Below are 25,080 nucleotides of genomic sequence, written 5' to 3'. Positions count from 1 at the left end.
AGGTGTAATATCAGCTCTCCAAAATATTTCCAGATCTCCCTTTGACTGGGCTTTGAGTTGCAATTTTAAAATATTTTTAAATAAAAATATTTTTTTGTTGCCTCTTCTTAGTTATACATAATTCAACTCGATTTTTCCAGGGTAGGACAACCAGGTTTGAGACTTAAAAAAAAACCAACCCTGGAGAGGGGTTCATACCAGGGAATAGAAATGAACGGCAGGCAATGTTGGCTCACTGCCTTTGTCTTGCTCTTTAAAAAAAAAAAATCCAGTAAGTATGGGACTGTTTATGAACTGGCATGAGTATACAGGCAAAGGACAATGATAAGGAATCTTCCTGACACCACTTCAGGATTACCTTACTTATTCCATCTCTTACATATTCTAATACATTATCCTATTTCTTTCCAGACCGGCTCACACAAAAAGCAATTAGCTGCCATGACACAGGCAGCAGACGGGCAAGAGAAGAGGAATCAGGCCTCCTGGTATCAGCGAGGAAGCCGGAGGAGACAGAGTTATCTGGCTTTCCTCCTACGCAGCCCAAGGAACTCGTGGTGAGATGGTTTAATCCTAAAGAGGAAACAGAAGCCTCGGCACCTTCTCCAGAGACTCAGAGTGAGATCAGCCCACAAGGAAGCCTCAGAACTCTGCCCCCCATGGTGCCCCATGGACCTAGAGGAAAAACGATCTCACTGATAAAGACATGTGGAATCTAAAGAAGGGAAAAGAAAAATAGTATGAACCAAGGAAAACAAAACCACGAACAAGGGAAGGGTTCAAAGGGATCCCCCTCAATCTCCAAATCACGGGCCACTTGTGAGATATTGTGCATCATGTCAAGATCAGTAACAGTCACATGGATACTCAGAACTTTTATGTGATAATGGCCCAACGCTAGAATTCTATGAGTTTAGGTCTATATATTTTCCAATAATAATAACAATAATTAATTAATTAAAAGATATACAATTCATGTATACCCTATATAGATGATGATAAAGAAAAATTCCATTTTATTTTCCTACCAACTCAAAGGAACTGTTCACCTAGAAAAATTAAAAGGGCACATGTTTATTTTAATTACGTATAAAAAATCATGACCTTAATAAGGAATTATGACTTTAAACAAGTAGAAAACCTTAAAGGAAATCAATTCTTCAACACCTTTTTGTTATATCAGCCTTAAGTAATCCTCAGAATAAAACACAGCCTAAGACAAAATACATGTAATGAAATCAGAGCTGTGTTTCCTTATTCACATGATGAGAAGAGCAATTAAAAAAAATAAAAGTTTGTTGCCCTGAAAATCAGAAAATGTACAATTAATCTTCCCTATCAAGAACTTTACCTGAGAACATCAACTAGAACTATTCCATTTCTGATCATTTAAAAAGCATTTTCTGCCCTGGCCAGTGTGGCTGAGTTGGTTGGAGTATCGTCCCATGCACCAAAAGGTGGTGGGTTCAATTCCCAGTCAGGGCATATAACCAGGTTTCTGGTTCAATTCCCGGTCGCGGCATGTGTGGGAAGCAATCAATCGATGCTTCTCTTTCACATCAATGTTTCTCTCTCTCCCTCTATCTCTCTGTCTCTCTCTCTTTAAAACAAATTAGTAAAAAAAAAAAAATTGAAAAGCATTTTCTGATTAGTTTATTAAGCTCTATCTATGGCAATGAATACCGAAGAACTTGTGGAGCTGATATCTGAAGGCATGCCTACATGTAACAAGCAAAAACGGTGATAAAACAACAGATGAGAACAAGCGGATTGAAATAGTAGGTTACATGCTGAAGGAACACGGTCTCATCCCCCTGACTAAGACTTCCTCACGGGGCTGAACCTTCAGCCTCACTTAGAGAAGCGATGGACATCGTGGGCACAATGGGGCAAAACGGATACGCGTCACACCTACTCGGAAGACTTACACCCTTCTGCATTCTCACCTGACCTCACCTGGTCATAATGCCCTCATCATCTCACCTCTCAAATTAGCAACAAAAGGACCCTCTATCCCCAGCACACAGACTACTTTCACCCCGAATGCTGAGTATTTTATACATACCAGAGAGGATCGGCTCCAGGTGGGCTGGCGTCTGATGGGGGGTGGAGAATTTGATTGTCTACATAAAAAGGTGCAAAGTAAGAAGGGTTATTATTTCCTAGATACAAGACAGACAAGAGAGGGAGAAAAGGGGAAAGGAGATAAGACGGTAAGATTCACGGCAAAACATCAATACTATTTCTGAGTGGTAACACTAAAAACAATTACGATTCCCTTTTTTATTCTTTTCTGTATTTTCAAAATGTTTGGGACCTAATGTACTTTTACAAACAGTTTTACAAAGCACTGCTAGAAGAATAAGGCTTATTTCTAAAGAAACATTATGAGGGAAATACAAGAAGCAGCCACTGTATTTTTTGTCCCTTTGTGTATGTGTAAAATCTTTCATAATAAAAAAGAACAAAAATATTTTTAAATACTGTCAGTAGAGTGAAAAAAAATAAAAATCCAAAATAAATATTTTTGAGGTATAAAGGTATTTTTTCATTAAGATCAGACGTATTGCAAATATTCATCTAATCAGATCCTTTCCAGACTGAGACTCAACATAATTTTTTTTTTAATGTAGACTAAAAATGAGCGGGGACTAAGAATATCATCAAACTCTTAAGAACTGGAATAAAAGGTGCCTTTGAGAAACAAGTCCCAAATTCCAGAATTACATTTTCCATTGTCCTCAATGAAAAATGCAATTCATTAAAAGCAAACAACAACAACAAAAAAAAAACAGGACACGTACAGTTGGCCATCAAGCTAAAATTCTTCAATTTAAAGCACTCTCCTTATTCTGATATTTCATTTTTTTCTACCATTTTGGTGATGAGTTTTTTAATGAAATGATGGAAACAATATAATAATGTTGGACTTTATTTAACTGGCCAAATACATTATTATTAGAACCTTCTCTCTCTCCCCTCTACATTTTTCATCCCCAAAGTCAAGAAATATGGGAACCACTCTCTAGGCTGTATCAGAGGTGACAAGCAGTAACTGTGAGAGAGTTAGAAGTCAGAGAGCGGAGAAGGATGGTGTTAACATGATGCTAGTTTCGTAAAACTACAGAGGAATGTCCCGGGGTGGACTCGGCAACTGTATTCAGAATGTACTGTGTAGGTGGCGGGGGGGGACGGGGGGGGCGGGGTGTACTTTTAAGAGAGTCCCAATTTTTATCAGATATGAAGTGAGGAACCTCCCATAACTGGTTAGGAAGAAGAAAGGCATGGTTATTAACAAAAGTAGAAAAGGAAAATATGATTTCTTTAGCTTTCAGTCTGATAGGTGATGTCTGCCGATATCCTAAGAGCACAAAAGAAATACAAATAATCGGTAAAGTTTATAGTAAATCCGCTTGCTGAGAAAATGGTCAGACCAGAATTTTATTACAGTAGAATTCACTTCTCCACAGGCTTTTTCATTCGCCCCACAGAAGCTGACCACAGGACTCTTGTTAATGTCAAGGACAACCCCCACAAATGGACGGCAACAGCAAAGAAGAACTGCAAAGAGCGAGCGAGCGGGGATCCCAGCCCCGGAGGAGAGCGAGTGTGCGCACGTGGCCGGGAGGCAGCTCTGGCTGCTGACTCTGCCGCCCCTTGGCCCACGCTCCTGTGATTTACATCTGCAAACTTGGCCGGCAGACCTGATGCTATCCACTACCCTCCCAGGCCCCGACAGCGGCCAATTGCAGCGGCTGCTGTGCAAGAGCCTCCGTCGTGCAGAGAAGAGTCTGCAGGCTCCGGCGATGCTTTTCTAAAAACACACGCTCTTCAGCAGCCGCTGCGTCAGGACCACACTCGCACGCTCGGGGACGTGTCCACTGGGGCAGGGGGAAGGCAGCCCTCCTCTTGCATTTACATCCCTCACGCTCTTTGAGACAAAATTAAACATGTTGGGCGCCCCAACCGCAGACGCACTCCGCGGAGGAGCCCCTTTTGAAGGCAATCAAGGTAAAGGCAACGCGAGCGTGAGCCCCCAGCACGCGGTATCCAAGGTCAGGTCACATTTAAGTTCCCTCATCAGACTTCCCTTTATCATCTTTATTTCCAAATTAAGTGTAAAACACACGCGCGCGGATGGGTGACATCCATTAGTGTCCTCCAAGTCCTCCCCTAATTACCCTGGCCCCTCGTTTACAGGGAGATGACATGACCCGCAGGCACACGCGGGGTTGCCCAACTGTGTCAGCGAAACGGGGCTGAGGATGACAGGCGCGCCTTCTCTTTCAAGCGGGCTCGTCACTGTGCCACACGCTTCTGAACATCCTCTGCGCCTGACACGAAGGGGCGCCCCGGCAAATTGGGAACAGCTCAGCTCCTCCAAACTCATCGCAGAGGTTGGGAAGGCACTAATGGTCGCAGTGCGCCGAGCCATCCAGGCAGTCCGACACTCACAAGTCAATTTGTGAACGATTTGCTCTCCAGGCACAGGCACTAACTACACCACACAGTCCTCATCATTAAAGCGCCCTCAGGCCCGCCTGGCGCTCCTTTAGCTTCTACAAGGAATGAGGGGAAGAGAGGGAATGGGAAAAGCCATCTACCACATCCCCAAAGCACATGCACTTAATCGGACCAAGCCATCCATTCGGAGGGCAGACGGGACGTTTACTTACTCGGTGCAGATTTTGTTTTGTTTGTAAAACTTGTGCCGTGTAGCAAACAACCGGGAGATATACTTGGCATTTTCAATATCATCCTTGGAAAAGACAGAGAAAAAAAATAAACATTCCTTTGATTATAGACGCATATGACAAGGATTCCCTAAACAGGGACACATCCCTTCCTCCCTTCCTGTCGATCACAAAGTAACACCCTGAGCCACACACCAACGTGCTGAGATTCAGTGGCAGCCACAGGCATGAAGCCCGTCAAAGGACAACGAGACAAGACTGTCTGCTAAAGAATCCTTTATGCCCAAGGCCTTGGGGGCGCGGTGATGAACTGGCATGTCTTCACATCATTCCAAACTAAGTGCTTTAAAAAAATGAATGAATGGCCCTCGCTGGTTTGGCTCAGTGGATAGAGCGTCTGCCTATGGACTGAAGGGCCCCAGGTTCGATTCCGGTCAAGGGCATATGCCCAGGTTGTGGGCTCAGTTCCCAATAGGAGGCGCGTGCAGGAGGCAGCCAATCGATGATTCTCTCTCATCATTGATGTTTCGATCGCTTTCTCCTTCTCTCTTCCTCTCTGAAATCAATGAAAATATATTTAAAAAAATAATTTAAAAAAATGAATGAATGAAGGCAGAACGTGGAATGAGCACCAAGCATCATTAAATGAGAGGCGGGGAGCTGCACGAACAGCCGTGGCTCTGGAGGAGGCCCTCAACGGAAGGGCCATCGCTCAGCTGACTTCAGACGAGGCTTGGGCGATGCTGGGAAAGAAAACCCAGGTCAGCCGGCAAAAGAAAGTGCCAGGCGACAGACTCAGAGGTTGCTTGATGAGGGCTGTCACTCGAGGGCCGAGGAACGTGGCCGGCCAGACAGACAATGCGATCCATCACACAGAAGGCAGGGGGAGGAACCCCAACCCGAGGGTCCAACCTCAGCTGGGAAAGCAGGGGTTTTGAATGTGAAATCACTACCAATATCCTGGAGTGCGCAATGACAGCATTGGGCCAGGGCTGGAAGTTTCGGTTCAATAGAATATTTATTTATTCGCTCAAGGTACGGGGAGCAAGGAAGGACACTACGAGTTGAGAAGGCAAGGGGCCAAGCTGCCGGCCGGACCCTGCCTTCGTGCGTTCTGCTTACCGTGTGAAAGAGCACGGTCTCCTCCTTGTTGATGAGCTCCACCAGAATGGTCGACTTGTTGTGAGTGATATTCCCCATGTCATTCCACCTGGGCAAAACAAAGGCAACCGTGTTGGCCCCGAGGCAGCCCATGCATTTATGAATCCTCACAGGCGGGTCACTGGCTGATGTTATAAAGGATGACTTAGCTATATTTTCAAAAGCAAACTGTTCCTTCTCTCAAGGCGGAAAGGAAAGAAAATGCAACACGAATCTACTGAAATAGCTAAAAAATCCTATGCAAACGATATCTAGATACTGTTGTCTAGTTAGGGGGGGACAGTTGCAAGGGACTTCGGCTGCCTTGTTAATCCCAGTTCCAAACTGACAAAGGATTCCCCACGATCCTGGCTTTAAAGGATGGAGGAACACATTATTGGAAAGGCCAATGTTCTGGAATCGAGGCGAAGAATCCACGTGGAATCTAGGCAAAGAATCCACGTGGATTCTGTGCTGTCATGTACATGTCATGTGCTGTCATTAATGATACATCACCTAGGAAACATGCCTGGAAGGCGAGTATCCAATGTGCCTACATTTCTGTGAACTACACGCACACAATCCTTCTCTTTCCTCGTGGAGACCTTATCTAAAGTGAGATACACAGAAATGACCACCAGACAAGGGGAGGTAAGCTACTGCTTCCCATTCTACTTGGAGCCCATTTCTAACCGGCTCTCACTACTGCCTACCCGTCACCCTGTGCCCCAACCTAGAATGCCTGCCCAATGACTGCTCTCCATCGTGCTTTTCCTCGTCACCCTTCGCCCTCTGCCTGGATGATCCGTATAACTCAGCTCAGGAGTCGCCTTCTCTAGGCAGCCCTTCCTCATCCCCAACCACCCACGTGCTGGGAAAGAGCCTGGTGTCGCCCTCTACCAGTTACCACGTTGCATCATGACTGCTTACTTCTGTGACTAGCTCCCTGACGAAACCAAACTAGACCATAAGCTCCATGCCCCGGGTAGATGCTGCTTTCCGCATCTCTGTATTCCAAGCACGGAGCCACATACCTGGCACACAGCATGCGCTACATGTTTGCTGAAAGCATTGAAAGTAATAATATTGCCGCCCATCTGTACAGAGTACGGCTCCTTGATCAACTCTCTACAGTAGAAAAGCCAGCGATTATTGCTTCTACTTTGGTGATGAGGCAATTTAGGCGCATGTGAGTACATGACTTCGCCACATTCACTCTGCTCACCAGGGATGGGTGACTTCTATACCTGGGGCTTCCAGATGTTCCTCCAATCACCTTTCCGTGACACCAGTACCAACTGTGTTTATGTACATCTGCTGGGGCCATACCGGCTCCAGGTGCCCAGCACAGCTGTCTGCCAACCTACCATCCCATCAGATCACATCTACCTGGACACAAAGCTAGCCGCTTCCCAGTGAAGGTCTCTAGAGAAAAGAGTATTTGGTTTCCTCTGGCTCCATTCCTTCAAGGCCACTGCCAAAACTCCAATCCACTCCTCACTCCACCATATGACTTCACCTATGGCATGACTCATGTGGCATTATCACAGGAATAAATTCCCGCCTTGTGAGGAGTGTCGCGGTAAGTGCTAAAGGAAGAGGTCTGGAAGCAGTTCCCGAGACTGAACACATCCTGTGTGTGGCTCGTGACCAGCCAACTTTCAAATTGCTGTTTTCTTCTATTTAACCTCGCTAGCTGTAAGGCAAGACTTGTCTACTTCTCCAGGCTCAAGGAAAAAAAATAAAATAAAGCATTGATTTAGCAATGGAGAACTCAGCACCACTATCTTGAAGTGAGCACTCGGCAAGTATTGGAAAGTTTCCAGTTCAATAATCTTTATTCTCTCATGCTATGGAGAACTGTGTGGGACAAAATACCTGGATAGCTTTAGATATGCCTAAAATGTTACAGTTACAACTCTGCACGTACAGTATTTCTATATTTTACTCAATTAATTTATAATTTCTTGTCGGTGTATGGGGTTGACTAAGTATATCCAGAAATCAAATTTACTCAGTAGCCCCAAAGATCTCTCTCCCTACTCATGCTTCAATGATGTCTCTAATTAAATAAAGAGCAAGAGAAAATAAAGGACAAAAGTAATGGCAGAGTGGAGACCTAGGGGACAAAAAAGCATATTAGGGAGCCTTTGGTAGGAAAAGTGTCTCAAAATGACCTGTAGCAACCACTGACCGAGAGAGTAGGTGGCTGGCCCAGGCTCACCTCCAGGGCTTCAATAGAATATTTATTCTCTACGTGTTTCCCTCTAAGACCCATCTTTGATCCTCTACCCTCATGCGCAGCTATGCCTGCCAGATGCACACACAGGAAAGCTGTTCTTCCAAAAAATAACAGGCCACATCTATTCCCTTGTAAATAAAAGCGAGCATGCGATTGTTTTAGATTGTTGACACTACATGGGATCTATGGCCATGGATACAAAGCAAGCTCAATAGTATGTAATTGAGGGGACACTCGGACATACTCCTATATTAGTTCTATGCATGTTAAATGGAAAAGGAGTTAAAGGGTCAAAATAGCAAAAAAGTTCCAATGCCCCTTAATTTGTAACAAATTGGTTGCTTTTTCAAAATATACCTTCGCAACTAACCCTCTTTTGTGAGTCTAGAAACCAGTTAGCGCTCTTCTAGCACCTGTGGTTAGGACAAGGGGGAGAAGCCAGTCTGAATGGAATGACTGGTCATGGAGATTCCAGCAAAGGGAATCAGCAAGAGACAACTGGAGAGCCTGTCTCCAGACAGACTCATAAAGTTTAGTTCCCATTCTCCTGGGTCAGTGGGGTTCAACAATGCACTTCCTGGGTCAGGTGAGAAGAAGGCCTCCCCCACCCCCATCCCCCGCTCCCAAACAGGCCTCCAGGAAAAGTGAGCTAAGTTTCCCCACAACCACTTAAATCCCACAAAGGGCTGATCTTAACTGAGTTAAGAAGAGCTCAACTCTGATCCACACTGGGATTCAATCATTTGTATAACTTTTCTATGTAGTTGGTTTTTGTCTAGTTCCTCAATGAAATAAAGGACAAGGCGGGGGGGAGGGGGGGCGAGGAGGGGGAAGAAGGCAAACAAGACTACCTGTGTATTACTGCTTGTCTTCCAATTCTGTTTCTCACGAAAATCCCCATGAAGAAAATGCCCAGGTGCACACTGTTTCCATGATTGTCCTGCAGGAGGTCAAGGAAAGATAGTGGTGATGAAACAGATGCCCAGCGGTCCAGCAGCACCCAGCCCTGGGCCTCAGCAACCCGTGGGGGGGCGACGCCCCGTTTCTCGCCCATAAATAAAAACGAGTCACAGCAGCATCATGGCAATCAGGCAACTAGATCCTGAAGGAATGCGCCCCACTGCACACCCTAACGTATGAGGTATCTGTTTTTCTCAATTTGTCACGACACCTTTCCTGATTGAAATAATTTTAGGGTTTTCTCAGATTTGTTGGCAGTTCGGACGTTCTCTTTTGGGAACACCTATGAGTATCTATGTTTACCTTGGTTTCTGTTTTTTAAACTAAGATTTTACATGCACATGGCTTGATTATATATGCACATTACATACATGTGATTATACATGCACACAGTTTGAAGAATTGAATATTCTTTAGAGCTTGTTTAAAAGAAGCCAACAGCAGGCCTGGATGGACTCCCAGTTTCCTCTCCCTTGGAGGCACCAACTTACATCAGTTAAAGCCCTACTGTGTATCTTATATGGACCCACTAAGCTTAGCTTTTTACTTCAGAACCTCACGTTCATCAGTTCTGGGATGTTTTCTCGAACTATTACTTCGTGCTTCCTCTGTTTACTCCCTGTAGAACTCCTATTATTCAGATGTTGGACATCCTACGCTGGCCCTCTAATTTTATCTTCTGCCTTCCCACGTTCCATTACTTTGCTTTTTGGTGAGATTTCCTTAATTTTATCTTCTAACCTATTACATTTTCCATGTCTGATATCACACTTTTAATTTCTGAGAGATGTTTTATTTTCTGAATGTTCCTTTTTAAAAGCAATCTATTCCTATAAAGAGGCAATAAATACGTGTGTGTGTGTGTGTGTGTGTGTGTGTGTGTGTGTGTGTGTGACAGGATGGTATTTTGGGCAGGGGGTTCTTCGCCCTACAGAATCTCTGTCTTCTAGGCTTTGCTCTCACCAAGTTGGCCACTGGGGTTCCTATTAGGGCATCATGTAAGGTGCTGCTTCACTATCTATTCACGGTCCAGCGTGGGATGCTCAACGCTGGCTGAGCACTTTATAAACATGGAAGAGGCACATGGACTGTGACTTCACTGCATATAATCTGCTTGGCCCCGTGTCCCCTCCCAGTGATCTCGTCTCAACCCACCCACCAAAGCTAACACTGAACAGGAGTCTTCTCACAGGGACGGAGAAAGGTGAGACCCTGCTGGTGGACAAAGCAGAAAGAGTCGGGAGAGAAAGAACTGGGAAGGGAAAAGGGGGCCTTGTCCTTATGAGAAATGAAGAGGGAAGTTATCCGACAGGAAAACATGTGGGAAAAGAAGGCAGGTGAAGTGGAGGTGGGAGGAGAAAGGAAAATCCTGGGGAAAGCGGCCCCGGGCACTCTGCCAGCAGATCGACCAGAGCCTGGTGGGGACGGGGACTCAGAAAGAGCAGGTCACCGGGTGGGAAAATCTCAGAACGGACGCCTGAGGCACCGCACTGGGCAGAACCGCAGGGCTCGACCTTGAACTTCGCCAAGGACCAAGGCTCAGACTCTGACTCATTCCAGAGCACCCTCCCCTTGCCATGTGCTCTGACTGTACAGGAGCCACTGAGGCAGCCGCCACACCTGTGTCTGTGGAGAGGCGGGCAGACCTGCTGGGAACTGGACTCACCCTCCTCCAGCCTTGAGGATCTTTGAGGAACCGCACATGGAAAAGCCCTCGCGAAATGGAAATGTCCTCCCCTAGGACTCCATCACAGGGTTTTATACTTTACTTGGTCAATAGGACCTGTACTAACCCAAAGGGACTGCCTCCCCACAGTCCGTCCGTCCCTGCATGCTGTCCTGTCTGCTTTTCCACCGTCTCAGCGCTGACCACATCCCTGCCCCCACTGGTCCCGCTGACCCGCCCATCATCCCTGCACCGGGCTGCCAGGAACCCTGTGGTGTGTAGGTGGTCCCCTTAGTCATGAACAGATATGTGGGGGGAAAGGAAAGAGGAAAAAGAAGCCCGGCTCGTTGACGCCCACAGGCAGTGAGTCAGCAATGCCTGTCGGCCCACGCAGGGTAAGGCCCAGTGTCCCCCTTGGGCTTCGTGCACTAAGGAACATACTAGAACCAAGCACAGTGGATTTCACATACTATCTCCGCTGCCCCTCCCTCCCACAATTCGGAAGCACGAAAAACAAAACAAGCAAATGACCACCACGACAAAACGCCCGACGTGCAGGGACTGGAAGTCAGCCTTCTGGAAGTGGAGAACAGCGCACTCTATTTCCGTGACCCCAAACATCGGGCTGCTGAAATGTAAGCGGGATGCAGATGGCGTCTAAGGCATTATGGCAAGGAAAATGGATTCCAGCCCTGCGAAGGGCGGCCATGAGAGAAGCGAAAGAAAATTAAACAAATCCAAAAAGGAGCCATTTAGCCCTTTCCACAAGCCGCGGCCACCCCGCCGCATTCCACTCGGTGCACGCGGGCAGGTCTCACTACGGCAGACTGCAACCGCGCAGCAGCGGGGACCGAACACTTAGGGCGCAGCCAGCGGAGCCAGCCTGGAGCGAAACGTTTATGCCGAAATGGCAGGCGTCTCCCAAACGGCTGAAATGTGCCAGTTGCTTTAGGTTTCTGATTAAAAAAATAAAAAACCTCCATCTTTTGCAAAGTTGGTCAGCAGAGAGAGGAACATGAGTTTGGCCTATGGGCTCAGCTGTATAAACGCCCATGCTCCATGACCTCCCCCCTGCCCCCGACAACCACACCCACTCAGGAGGTGGATTTTTTTTTTTTTTTTTTTGCAAAAGAGGTGACATGCTGTAACAGTTTCCTGTGCACAGTTTCCAGAGAACACCAGGGGGACTGGACACCCACAATGGAGGCTCTCTCGGACAGGAGAGAGAAAGCATGGGTGCATAAAGGACATGTTTCCATGGACGCCAGAAACCATGGGTGTCAGCTTAAAGAGGAGGCGAGAGAATACGGATGGGGAAGAGACCGAGACCGAGACCGAGACCGAGACCGAAGGGGGAGGGTCTTTATTAAGGCGCATGCGACCTTAGCTCCTTGTTCCGGGGCGAGACTGGATTTGGGCCTTGCACCTTTCGCTGTGCAGGATGGGCTGGTGTTTGGTACTCACTCTTATCAGATAAATGGGATATTCTTCTCCTGAAATCCATCCAATCAAAATCTCTCAGTTACAAAAAAAAATAAAAATCTTTGCTTTAGTAAACTAAACCGGACTTGCCAACTACTGCCACGTGGCAGAGAGAAAGCCAGGCCGTTCTGCCTGCTACTATCAACACCCGTTTCCCAAATGCCTGTCCCCGTCTCCGAAGGCTGACGCAAGGCCAGGCCAGCAGACGCTACCTTCACGGGGAAGATTTCCTGCCCGAATCCATCCAAGCGCTCCACTTCGTTGATGTACAGAAGCTCAGCTTCGGCGGGCAGGATCCCACTGCAAGCAAAAGGCACGGGAGGGGGACACGGTTAAGGGCGAACCCAGTCGGCGGGAGATCCTGCCTTCCCCGTGGCACATTCCAGAGCTGGGGTTCAGCTGCAATTCTGGGAAGAGGAATCACCACCCACCCAACCGTGAGGGCAGGTGCATTCAGTAATGCATTAACAGATTTCCCAGGAGTCTGTATTCACCAGGGAATAGTAAGAGGAAGGTGAAGTATTCAATAAAGAGCCGCGCCCCTAGAGAGCCTAAGTCATTATTCCAGACATCCCTAAGAATAATGCTGCTTGCTTCAAAAAAAGCTTTTCTCCCACCTGGGGAAAAAATCACAACGATTAAAAAGGAAAAAAAAAAACAATAAAGAGTTTATGAGGATGGCATTTTGGGAGCCACGCGGCCAAGAGCAGAGACCCTAGGACCCCTACCTGGGTCCTATGAGGGGGGAGGGAAGGGCGTGGTTTTCCTTTGCTCCCAAAGCGCTCCCAGGAGCCCTGGTCCCAAGCGCTCAGGACTTCCTTACTGTAAAGGCGCCCTCCTCTCCCCTTGTGATCTTGACTCTCCCACCCAAAGCAGCTCTTTTCTGTCTTCACTCCTAGTACAGGCAAGCACCAGGCTTCCCGGGCCGGGCAACAGGCTTTTAGGAAGGCGCCGGAGAGGAACTCTCCAGGCCACCAACTCCACATCTGTGCAGGCTTGCTGGTATGGAAGAAAAATTGGGGGTAGGAGCCCAGGTGGTTCAGTGGTTGAACACTGACCTGTGAACCAGGAGTTCACTGGTTCTATTCCCGGTCAGAGCACATGCCTGGCCCCAGTAGGAGCGTGCAGGAGGCAGCCGATCAATGATTCCCTCATCATTGATGTTTCTATATCTCTCCCCCTTACTTTATGAAATCAATAAAAATATATTTTTTAAAAGGGAGAAAGAGATAAGAAAACAAAGGGGAGGGAGGAGGGAAAAGAAAGGAAAGGGGAAGAGAGTGGGGAGAAGAGAGGGGGGGAGAGAGAGGGAGAAGGGGAGAGAGAGGGAGGGGGGACAAGTAGCCCAGTCTACACACACCTCTGAGAGCAGCGCTGACTCAGGCTGGAAGCCATAAAACTGTGTGGACTCCAGCCAGGGGTGGGGGTAGGGGCCCAAAGCCTCCGGCCGCGGACAGGATAGCGCTGGCACCGGGCCCAGCCGGCAGCCCTCCTGCCTTACCTGTGGGCTTTGTGCTCTTGGGCCACCTTCTGTGTCAGCTCCTCCAGAACAGCCTCTTCCAGGGCCAAATCCTATGAAAACAGACGGCAGCCACGGTCATTTACCAGCCTGCTCCCAGCATCTCCCGACGTCCTCATTCGCCTCCCTTCCTCCGTCTCCCCTTTGCGCCTTCCAACTCAAAGTTGTAGTTTTCAGGACTGGGGGTTCCTGATTACTTTTCTAACATGGCTCCCCATTATAACTTAAGACTATTTTAAGACACATTTAGGGTTGCCACGTAAACTAGGGTCCAGGAATAGCTCTTTTTTCATGAACATTCTTCTTCCCTATCAAACTCACTTTTATTAAAAACTAGAGGCCCAGTGCATGACATTCATGCACTGGGGGCGGGGAAGGGGGGTCCCCTCAGCCTGGCCTGTGCCCTCTCTCAGTCCGGGACCTCTCGGTGGACATTCCCCGAGGGGTCCTTAGCACTGCTGCGGAGGCAGGAGAGGCTCCCGCCAGGCTGCTGCACTCGCCAGCCTGAGCACAGCGGTGGTGGTGGGATCCTCTCCCGCCTCCCAGGCAGCGCCAAGGAGCAACAAGCCCAATGGGAGCGCACTGACCACCAGGGGGCAGCTCCTGCGTTGAGCATCTGCCCCCTGGTGGTCAGTGCACGTCATAGAGACCGGGCGTTCCACTGTTCAGTCAATTTGCATATTAGGATTTTATTATACAGGATGCTTTCTAAGAATTTACACGTTTTTAACCATCAGGGATAAGGCAGATGAGTGTCCAGGCCATCACCCCCTCAAAAGCTGAGCGAGGAAGGGACTGTGCCTGGCCTTTCTGTGCACCACCACCACCACCACCACCAGCAGCAAACCAAGTCAGAGCCACCTGCTCATCCCGAGCTCCCTGATGGAGCCTTGGGAGCCAAAGAGGCCTGGACGGCTAACAGGCCGCAAGAGAACTCTGGAAGATAACAGCCGGTGTCCCGACCTCCTGAAACCCAGGCCCCCTGGGACGGGTGGTGAGCCAGCTCCCAGGGGATTAGAGCCGATTACTCACATCTCGTCCCAGCTCCCTCCGACGCTGGAGGGAGCATTTACAGGGCTTGTTAAACATTTACCAGCGACGCCTTGTCTGCGATGGAGAGATGAAGTCTGGAGGAGGAAATCCCAGACAGGGAGACCAGGGCAATTGGTTCCTGAGACACTGACAGACAGTGATTCTCAAGCTTGTGGGGCCTGGGGAGGCTCAGGTGGTGGGGTCTGGGGAGGCTCAAGCTATAGGGCCAGCTGCCTCCACCCTTCCCAGCACCCCGGAGGGCACAGATGTGCACCCCTCTCCGCTGGGCTCCAGAGGGGGCGTCAGAAGGGGCCCTGGGCTGTGTGTCCTGGTGAGGCCCTCTGGGGCTCCTGCAAACACTGGGGGTGGGGGGTTTGTGGGCGATGTTTAGGCAGAAAACCTCCTTGATTCTAATATACCTCTTATATAGAGATCACCTCCAATTTAATAACTCTGCATCGATGAAACACTAACCCCAAAAAGGTACCCCTCAAAACTATCTCAAATTATGAAAGTGTGGCAACTCAGCGTTTTTTAGAGCTGAAGAATGGCAGTACGACCATCTCCTGGAAATCCTTTAGCGCTGCAGACGCTCGTGAGAAACCTTAGAGAAGATGAAGGGGATGCCTAGCAGTTCTTATTTTTCACGTGTTCCCTGGTGAATTTACTGTTTCCTGTTTAGCCGTCCATTGAACTGACTCCAGGCTACGGTCGGAAACCAGGCTCCACATTTTCAGTTTGAGGCTGTGGAATCACAAAGACACCACGTGGCTCAGACTCAGCTCTGTGTGTGCATCTGGGCATTGAGCAGTAGTAGTAACCCCATCCTAATTTCGAAACGCTGAGAAAAGGCATGAGGCAACAGAATAAAATAAAGATTAAGTGAAGATCAAAAAGGGCTCCATTGAGCCTCCGCTTCCTCCTTTGAAAGGAGGACACGTCCACAGGTACCCTCTGCTATTGTGCTCACTCAACAGCCTCCGCCTGGGCCCCGGCCTCCCTGAGGGGTGGGCCCCGCACCAATGACAAATGGCAGCATGCATGCCTGTACACAGCCGCACACCTGTGGAGCGCCCTTGTGTACTTAACTTTGTTCTTTTCTCTGCTGCAGAAATGCCATTTGACAAATTCGGTTGCTCTCTCAGATCAAACACAGCCATTCATCCCATCTGCCCTCCCCCACCAAAGGAATGCGTCCTTCCCTTTGAAAGCTCTGGTGGAACCAAGCGGGACGTTTACAACCTGCCGTGGCTCCCCATGGCCTGCTCAATTAGGTCAACACCTGGGCCTGGCATTCAGGCCTCCTCTCCCAAGGGCTCAGGGCTCAGGCAAACCCCCCTTTTACATCTCCGCTCGCGCTCGGGGCCAACCCTTCCTGGGAGAACCAGCCTGGCCCATCACATCACATCCTGGGAAATGTCACCCCGGCCTTCAGGACCCCTCTCAGCCATCACTCCCGGGGCAGGGCTTCCACATTCCCCGGGCTGGACGTCAGCTTCTCCTCCTCTGGGCCACCTCTTCCGCCCTGTGTCTCTCGTGGAGCCCTCACCTCGCCTGCCTACGTCTTCCTTACAGTGATTCAAACCCATCTCATGCCCTGACTCTGGGCAATAACTGCAGCCTAACTTCTCCCAAAACCTTTGTCAACAGACACCCGACTTTCTCCCAGATGCCACAACCGGTGAGAAGCCAAGTTCTACCCGTTTTACTTCTAAAATCTCTCTCTTGCTTTACTTTCTTGGTTTTATCTTCCCTGCTCACACCTACTTCGTATCTCTTGCCAGGAACACACCAGGTTCTCATCTCACCTGCTCCCACAGAACCATCTCACTGGTCTACACCAGCAGCTCTCAAATTCAGGGTCTGCCGGCCCTGGACGGAGCCCACGCGGTCTCATTCCTCAGACGCTTCGGTCTCATATGCCACCTTCAGGTCCCCTCCTGCACCCCTGAGTGACAGTCCGACTGGCCAGCGGACTCTTGTCCACCTGCCTCTGCTCCTTATCTCTGTCTGGGTCATTCCTTGCTCCCCTCCTCTCTGCAATCCTGCCCGTCCCTTAAGATGCAGCTCATGCAACCCTCTCTCCCCACATAAAACCCTGATGTACTTTAATACGCTTGACCTTGCCTTTGGATTTTGCAAACTCCCGATTGACTCAACCGCTCCGTGGTCTGCCTGAGAACAGGCCCTGTTTCTTGTATAACTCCATCCCCCGGGGGTGAGTTACCCAGGTCAGTGCTTTGGGCCAAACAGTGAATCAAAACAATCAGTGTTGACTGATTATGATTTCCAGACTCAGAGCCACAACGTGGGACTGGGCAGAGCTCCTCCCTAGCAGGGCTCTTCTGCTGTCTTAATCCTTCCTCGTTAAAACCCTTCTCATCTACCCCAAAGCTACCAAAAAACAAACCATCAGAAACTCCCCAGCCATTAAAACCTAGCCTCCCCCTAATCTGACCCAGGAACTGACATTTTATTTCACAACTCATTCAATGAGCCTTTATGAGCACCGGCCCAATGCCAGACGACAGTGGACAAGACAGAGAGGGTTCCAGGTTGAGGACCATGGAGCTGACATTCTAGGTGGAGACAGAGACAGGGGGAGAGACAGAGACGGGGGAGAGGGAGAGACAGGGGGAGAGACAGGAGGAGAGGGAGAGACAGGAGGAGAGGGAGAGGGAGAGGGAGAGGGAGAGGGAGAGGGGAGAGGGGAGAGGGAGAGGGGAGAGGGGAGAGGGAGAGAGAGAGGGAGAGAAGCAGTTCAGATACTGAGATCTCTGAAGTGCACACAGCAAAGGTGATCTAGCAGGATGTGGCTTGTGGCTGAAGTGCATCACACAGGTGGTCAGGGACAAACCAGTCCTGTCTAAGGAGGAGGTATTTCAGTCAGGATCCGAATGACAAGTCAGAGGAATATCTAGGGCAGAGCATTCCAGGCAGAGGGACCCACGTGCAACCAATCTAGTTTGGGAATAAGGTCTATGTGTCCAGAAAGGCAGAAGGCCATGGCATTGGCAGCAGCAGCGGTGGCACTGGCAGGTAGTGGTGGTGGTGGTGGCAGTGTGTGTATCTGTGTCACGAGGGAGAGGGGCGGGGAGAGAGGGCAGATAAGTGCCTTGAAGAGGTGGGAAGAGGCATCTTTCCTTGTTCATCGTTTTATAAACCTTGTCCGTACTTCATACATTCATGGACTCTCCTCCCCAGGAAGTGTGTATGTATGTGTGTGTGTGTGTGTGTGTGTGTGTGTGTGTGTGTCAAATAGCACGAGACTCCCAAAGGAAAGAATTAAACATCCAGAGAAGCTAGAAAATTAATTGCGAAAAAGAACATTACACTTACCATAGGAAATAGCACATATTCTCTGAGGAAATCTTGAGAATCAAACTGGTTATAGTCTCCAAAATCAGCTGAAAAGAAAGGGGAATAATTTCACTTTTTATAAGAAATTAAAGATGGAATAAAACAGGGTGCACGTATCACCACATTTTTTTCTTCCCACATCATCCTATTTCTGCACTATTACAGGAAAAAAAAACAACAACAAAAACAAAACAGTGCAGAGATGTGCTTGATACTGTTGCTACGTTTACCTAGCAATACTGCGAATGCCAGCGTGTGAGCACTGCTATGCGACTTTCTAGAAAGAATGGGAGAATTTGAAAGTGATTCTTAAGCTATTTTTAAAACTTACACCCAAACCTATATTTATCTTCTAGTTAAATATGCATCAACACAGCCCGTCAGAATATGTGCCAAGGGGACTTTCTCACTCAGGGTTCGTTTAGGCAACCGAAGAGCCAAGCCCATCTCTAGCTCCTCATACATCTGCAGCTGGAAATTCCCACTGTAAAGCACCCTTGGCAAGCACCCTTGCAAATCCTGACACCTCCTACTGAACATCTTCACGGGCTGCAAGATGCCAAAAATTCTGTTTTGTTCTGTTTTCATCCCACGGTGCTATGTCTGAGCCCATGCAAAAGAACACAGTGAGCCTGTATCACAAATCTACAAACCCCCTGCTTCCAGTCCCACTTACTCTCCAAACACACACACGCACACACACACAAAAAGAATGAAAGCAGCATGAGATTTCCTTTCAAGTAAAAGATTTAGCATCAGGTAGAAATGGATTCAGGTCACTTCAAGGTAACAAGAGACAGAGAGCGCCAGGATCCACACGGAAGGTCAGGGGAGAGGCACTGCCCGGAAGGGGTGGGTGGGTGGGAAGAGCTCAAAGAACTTGTAAGCATATGTGCATAAGCCATGGGCACAGACAATAGTATGGTGCAGACCTGGGGCGAGGGGGCAGGGGTGGCTAAAGGGGTAATGAGGGGGCTATGTAATACTTCCAACAATAAAGATTTTTTTAAAATAAATAAAATCTTATGATTCTAAAGTAAAAAAAAAAAATGAATCTATAAATCTCTTGCTTCTAATTCCACTTACTCTCCAAAAAAAAGAATGAAAGCAGCATGAAATGTAATTCCATGTAAAAGATTTAGCATCAGGTAGAAGTGGAGCCAGGTCACTGTAGGTAACAAGAGACAGAGAACGCCAGGATCCACACAGAAGGCCAGCGAGAGGCACTGCCCGGAAGGGGTGGGTGGGTGGGTGGGTGGGTGGGAAGAGCTCAACCAAAGAACTTGCAAGCATATGTGCATAACCCATGGGCACAGACAATGTGTGGTGAAGGCCTGGGCGGGGGCAGGCTAGAAGGCGTCAGTGGGGGAAAGGAGGACACAGAGGAGAAGCACTGCCCAGACACGTAACTGATTACAACTAGGGGAGGCCTCCAGGCAGAGCAAAGATCTCGTGCTCTGCCTGTGTTCACGTTTGGCCATCAGCTATCATATCTCATGCTGACATATCTCTACCGAGGTGTCTTTCTAACTGCCCAGCAAGGCTCTCAGGAAAGTGACTTACAAACATGACAGCCAGGGCAGCTTTCATCAGAACGAAGAGGAGCCAAAGGGAAGGTCCACCGACTTCCTTCAGCCTAAGAGCTATCCCCAGGGTCTTCACAAACCCAGGCAGCCGCACTGAGCCCAGTGACTGAGGAGTGAGAGGAGGGGCCCTAGCTGGTTTGGCTCAGTGGACAGAGCATCGGCCCATGAACTGAAGGGTCCTGGGTTCGGTTCCAGTCAAGGGCACATACCTTGGTTGCAGGCTTGACCCCTGGCCCTGGTTGGGGCCTGTGTGGGAGGCAACCAATCAATGTGTCTCTATCACATCAATGTTTCTCTCTCTCTCTGTCTCTCCCCATCCCTTCCACTCTCTCTAAAAAAAATCAGTGGAAAAATATGCTCAGGTGAGGATTAACAACAACATAATAGAGTAAAAGGGGAGAAAATTAACAGAAAGGAAAGCTTTTTAAAAGGAGAAAGAACGCATGTGAAGATGAGGCACATACAGGACCTTCTCTCTCTTCTCCCTGTGAAGGGTGTCTTTTTCCATTATTTCATGATTTTCTGTTACAACCACCGATTGTTCTGTTACACTGTTCTGGGCACTGTTCCTTCCTTTTCCGGTCGTTAAGTGGACAGATGAGATACAGGATGTTCTCTGTCCTTCCATCCACAGGGTAACAACTGTACAGCCAACAGACACCACTAACCTGCTACCACCCCGAAGGACAGAGGTCAAGGGAAGGCTGCCTCGAGAACATTTCGGAACCCAAAAGATTCAACTGCAGCTCAGAGTTTGGGATGGGAAGTCCAGTTCACAGCTTCTAAAAGAACAGCCCACCCAGCAAGGACGGGCAGGCTTACATGGGGACGTTCACTGATTTTAAAGTAAATGACTGAAAGGAAAACACGTTTCTCTCCAAAAATTATATTTTTATCTTGTTAATCCTCACCTGAGGGTATTTTTAATCCTCACCTGAGGGTATTTTTCCATTGACTTTTAGAGAGTGTGGAAGAGAGAGGGAGAGACAGAAATATCGATTGATGTGAGAGAAACACATCGATTGGTTGCCTCCTGCACACACCCCAACCAGGGCCCAGGGCCAGGAGGAGTCTGCAACCGAGGTGCATGCCCTTGACTGGAATCGAACCCAGGACCTTTCAGTCCGCAGGCCGATGCTCTATCCACTGAGCCAAACCGGCTAGGGCTTTATCTTGTTTTTAATATGACTCAAGACAAGCTATTACTCAAAAATGAGTAGAAATACATGTAAAAGAATTTATGTAACATCTGTTATATAAATATATGTAAAAATATATGTAACAACTTAGAGATGGTAAAAAATAGCTCTCTGATAAATCTAAGTGGGGTAGGTCGAAAGATAAACGTAGTCCAATACACGTTTGCAGTTCACATTATAACTAAGCATTTCCAATTTCTCTCTTTAACTGTAAAGAAATACATTATACTGTGCTGTTTAAAGCTCTCACACTTGAAACGGATGTGAAAGCCACACAGCCATCGCATTGAGCCACAAGATATGACCGCATTGGGCAGTGGAATGATTCTGAGAAAATGTTCCACAAACCCTGAAATGCAGCTTTAATTAAAGGCAGGATGAAAGCTGCTATTCTTTCATAAAAAAACAAACTGAGATTATACAAGCAGGAGCAATCTGCAGACAGCCCCGAGAGAGCCACCATCCTGCCACAAACACCACTTCCTCTGCATCTTTAACTTCCGACATCTCGAAATGAAAAGGGAGCACTCCTAAGGGATCTTGAAGCAAATGTCACTTTTCCCTCCCAGAGGCCAGCGACATCATCATCAAACAGATGGTGGGATTTCACACCGTGGGGGTCGGCCCGGTCTCTTACCTTGCACAGCTAAGCCGGCCAGCCGAATCACCTGCTCCAGCGTGCACCGCAGTCGCCCCTCGAGCACGTCTTTTTTGACTTGCAGGTAATACTGATACCTGGTGCGTGGGAACAGAGGAACAAATAACCTTAAAAAAAAACCACACACGTGGGATATATTCCCGTAACCTCGGTGTCTCTAGATAGAAAACCCTGTGTCCACAGCAAGATACGCAGGTGATGCTGATAGAGGTCAGCGCTCTGAAAGATGGGAAGTGACCCCGGCCTGGGTACCTTTGTTTGATGTGGCAGGGGCCACACCCCGCTCATTCTGAGGCGGAGCGCCTTCTCATCAAACCACCCCCTTGTGGGCCAGCAGCACGAACCACTGATAAGGGCCAGTGCCTCATTACAGAGACCCGGAGCGAAATCTGCGCTCCCACACCTGGCCGCCCGCAACAACACAGCTGCCAGAGCACATCCGACAGCGTGCTTCCTGGAAGGGTTCTGGAAACACACGGTTTGTTTGAACTCAGAAGTTTGGGAAGGGTGGATCACAAATAGGCCAAATATTTGGAATTCTGCGAGGGGACGGGGTAAACTCTTGGGAGCCAGGCTCGCCCGACATGTCTGTGACTCATAAAAATCGAATCAAATGCACCACTGAGCCTTCCCACCCCAAGTACATCCTCAAACCAGCCAGCTGCAGACGGACAGAATGTGTCCGTACACAGCCTCAGACCTCAGACCAGACCACTGTCCTCAGCAGCGAATACCGGGCATCGTTTCCTCGCCAGTAAAACTGCACTCTTAGAATTACCCCGACACTTAGAAATCTCCTCACCCCAATCCTTTTTTTTCCAGGACCCCACTTCCTTTGACCATACTCTTAAGACACAGTCACATCCACAACAGTCAGTCTCCTCTAGCATTACTTCCTGACAAATGCTAATAACCTTTTTAAAAAAAAAAATTTTTTTTTATTGATTTCAGAGAGGAAATGAGAGGGAGAGAGAGATAGAAACATCAAAGATGAGAGAGAATCAATGATTGGCTGCCTCCTGCACGCCCCCCACTGGGGACTGAGCCTGCAACCGGGGCATGTGCTCTTGACCAGAATCGAACCTGAGACCCTTCAGTCCACAGGCCTACGCTCCATCCACTGAGCCAAACCAGCTAGGGCATGCTAACAACCTTTTTGCTCCTGGTAACCATCCTCTCTCTTTTTGTTAAAGTTGGCATGTCGGTCAAGGTAAGTCTGGAGTGACCCAAATCCCAATGCCTTTGGAGAGAAGCAGTCAGCATTGAGAGCTCATTACTGTTGCCCCGCTTGACGGGGATATCCTTACATAGTGCCTGAATGCCTGTTGGAGGGAATACCAGGCTGCCCGCCCACTGCAGTGTAATCTCTATTGCTTCTTTCCTCTTGGGTCTACTGGACAGGATAAAGATAACCATGCCAGTCTCTGGTGGGAAACAACGATGCTCGAATCAGAAGGACCACCTTTGAAAATCCTTTTTAGTCAAAATTAATACATAGCCCTGGCCAGTGTGGCTCAGTTAATTGGGTGTTGTCCTGTGCACTGAGTGGCTGCCGGTTCCATTCCTGGTCAGGGCACCTGCCTGGGTTGCAGCGAGATCCCCAGTGGAGGTGGCTGATCAGTATCATGCCTCATATGGATATTTCTCTCTCTCCCTTACTCTCATTCTAAGAATTAATTTTTAAAATCTTTTTTAAAAAGACTTAATAGAAAAACAACCTATTTTTCCTATTTCCATCCTATCTTTCAGCTAAACGTATTCATAATCCTTTTACAGGATCCACTTTCAGAAGGACACTTTTACTTCCAGTCCACATCTAAATCCATTCATGTATATCCCAGACTTACGAAGCACTTCCTGTGTGTCTATGTGGGCTAGAAGCCAGGGCACATCCTGGAGAGGTCTGAGACAGGGATGCTCAACATTTTAAAAGGTGCTATCCTGGCATTACCTGCCATTGCTCGAGCCTTTTTACGCTTCTCCTCGGAGGTGAAAATGATCGGCTGATACCGCTGGGAACAGACCATCAACTAATTAATCCATAGGATCCAGCAAAACAATACATCTAGTGTTCTCACCCTGCTGATCCCAGATTCATTCTTCAACTATCGCTTCTATAATGCACAAGCAAGTTCCATAACAGAACCATCCCATCCCAGGCAACAGTGAATGCCGCCTCCTCACTAGCAAGGAACACCAGGATCGCGCCTGGTCCTGTAGGTTGGAGGGAGGTTGTACTGGGATACAAAACCGAGGAGCTCAAGAGTCTAGCACCCTTTCCTGGAAGTTGCCTAGACCAGCGGTCGCCAACCTTTCGGACCTCAGGACCGCCAGTGGTCCGCGGACCACCGATTGGCGACCCCTGGCCTACACTACAGACTACGACACAGTGCAATTACCCCAAGAGATTGGGAATACCACTACATGGGATTGCAGAAGTGAGAATGGAATCTGGACCACCATGGGAACCACTGGCCACATCTTTGCTCAAAAGGCACTCTGATAAAGTATATTAATTCTATCCTAGATGAAGACGAAAGTAGAGAATATGAGCTGAGAATCTATTTCTAGCGTGCTTGGCTTTTGCTTGTTTTTGATCAGCAATTTCATTCTAACAGCAGTAAAATGTAAGAGCGGATCCTATTTTGGAAACATGCAATTTCATGGAAGTATACTCCACCCTGTCACAGCTCTGGGTGGAGGGGAAAAGAAAAAAACGGATCCTCGTGCCAGGAAAGTCAGTATCTGCCAACTTTCCAGAGGGACCCTCTTTAAAACTCAAGCTCGCAAGGAAAACTTGTTCATATTCAAAGACCTGGAAGTCATCTGACTGCGGAGGTTCAATGGGGGGGTTTGAGGCTAGGACTCCGCCCTCCCTCTAAGAATTGGGGAACACCGTGATGCCTGTTGAATAAAGGCAACATTTCTACTTTCAAAGTTTCTTGTTCTGTTCTGACTCTAAAGAGGAGATTAACTTCTAGGGGAAAGGCAGGTTTCTGTGGGTGAGACAGAAAAGTTTTCCTGATAACCGGTGCTGACATTACAGCTGGAACCAGACGGGTTCTATGAACCAGTCTCCGAAGTCTCATCTACCCGGACCATTTCTAGCCCATCAAGAAATTAAGTGCCTTTTCTGTGCTCCTTCCTCCCCCTACGATTTTGAAAAGGCCATTTTTAAACTTCAGGCGAAGTCACTAGAGCATTCCGTCCACGTGACAGTGGCATCGAAAGACTTCCAAATCCCACTCCCTAGCATCGCCCTCCACGTTTGCAGAGGTACTGCTGGGATCTGCAGCCTCTCTTTTTCATTCGCACGTGAGGAATTTAGCTAAGTACTTACACCACCACAGTTTACTTGCAGGTCTGTTAATACTTCTCGGGCTGAGAAACTGCATGTGGTGTTCGGAAAGGCATGGACTGTGTGAGTACAGAACCCCCAATAATAGGGGAAGCACCCCTCCCACGAGCTAAATATTCCTTCCAAGTCCAGTTCAGTGGAAGTGCCTCAAACAGGGAATAGGGAGGAAAATATGAAAGCCTTC

General features: G+C 48.2%; 1 protein-coding gene across 3 annotated transcripts in view; it reads right to left on the bottom strand.

Moving 5' to 3' along the window:
- The window catches only part of PTPN14 (protein tyrosine phosphatase non-receptor type 14), a 155,345-nt gene that overhangs the window by 34,666 nt on the left and 95,599 nt on the right, over nt 1-25,080 (bottom strand). For all 3 annotated transcript variants that reach the window (XM_079761911.1, XM_079761912.1, XM_079761913.1), the window contains 8 exons: nt 21,518-21,615; nt 18,075-18,142; nt 13,686-13,756; nt 12,397-12,484; nt 8,928-9,016; nt 5,817-5,904; nt 4,677-4,759; nt 2,066-2,123 (listed from right to left, as the gene is read on the bottom strand). In XM_079761911.1, the coding sequence (XP_079618037.1) occupies nt 2,066-2,123; nt 4,677-4,759; nt 5,817-5,904; nt 8,928-9,016; nt 12,397-12,484; nt 13,686-13,756; nt 18,075-18,142; nt 21,518-21,615 (643 nt within the window). The remainder of the gene's footprint in view (nt 1-2,065; nt 2,124-4,676; nt 4,760-5,816; nt 5,905-8,927; nt 9,017-12,396; nt 12,485-13,685; nt 13,757-18,074; nt 18,143-21,517; nt 21,616-25,080) is intronic.

This window comes from Cnephaeus nilssonii, assembly GCF_951640355.1.
Source record: "Cnephaeus nilssonii genome assembly, chromosome: 21".
Taxonomy (NCBI): domain Eukaryota; kingdom Metazoa; phylum Chordata; class Mammalia; order Chiroptera; family Vespertilionidae; genus Cnephaeus; species Cnephaeus nilssonii.
The sequence above is the reverse complement of the archived record's forward strand: the minus strand, read 5'-3'. Positions and strand labels throughout refer to the sequence as shown.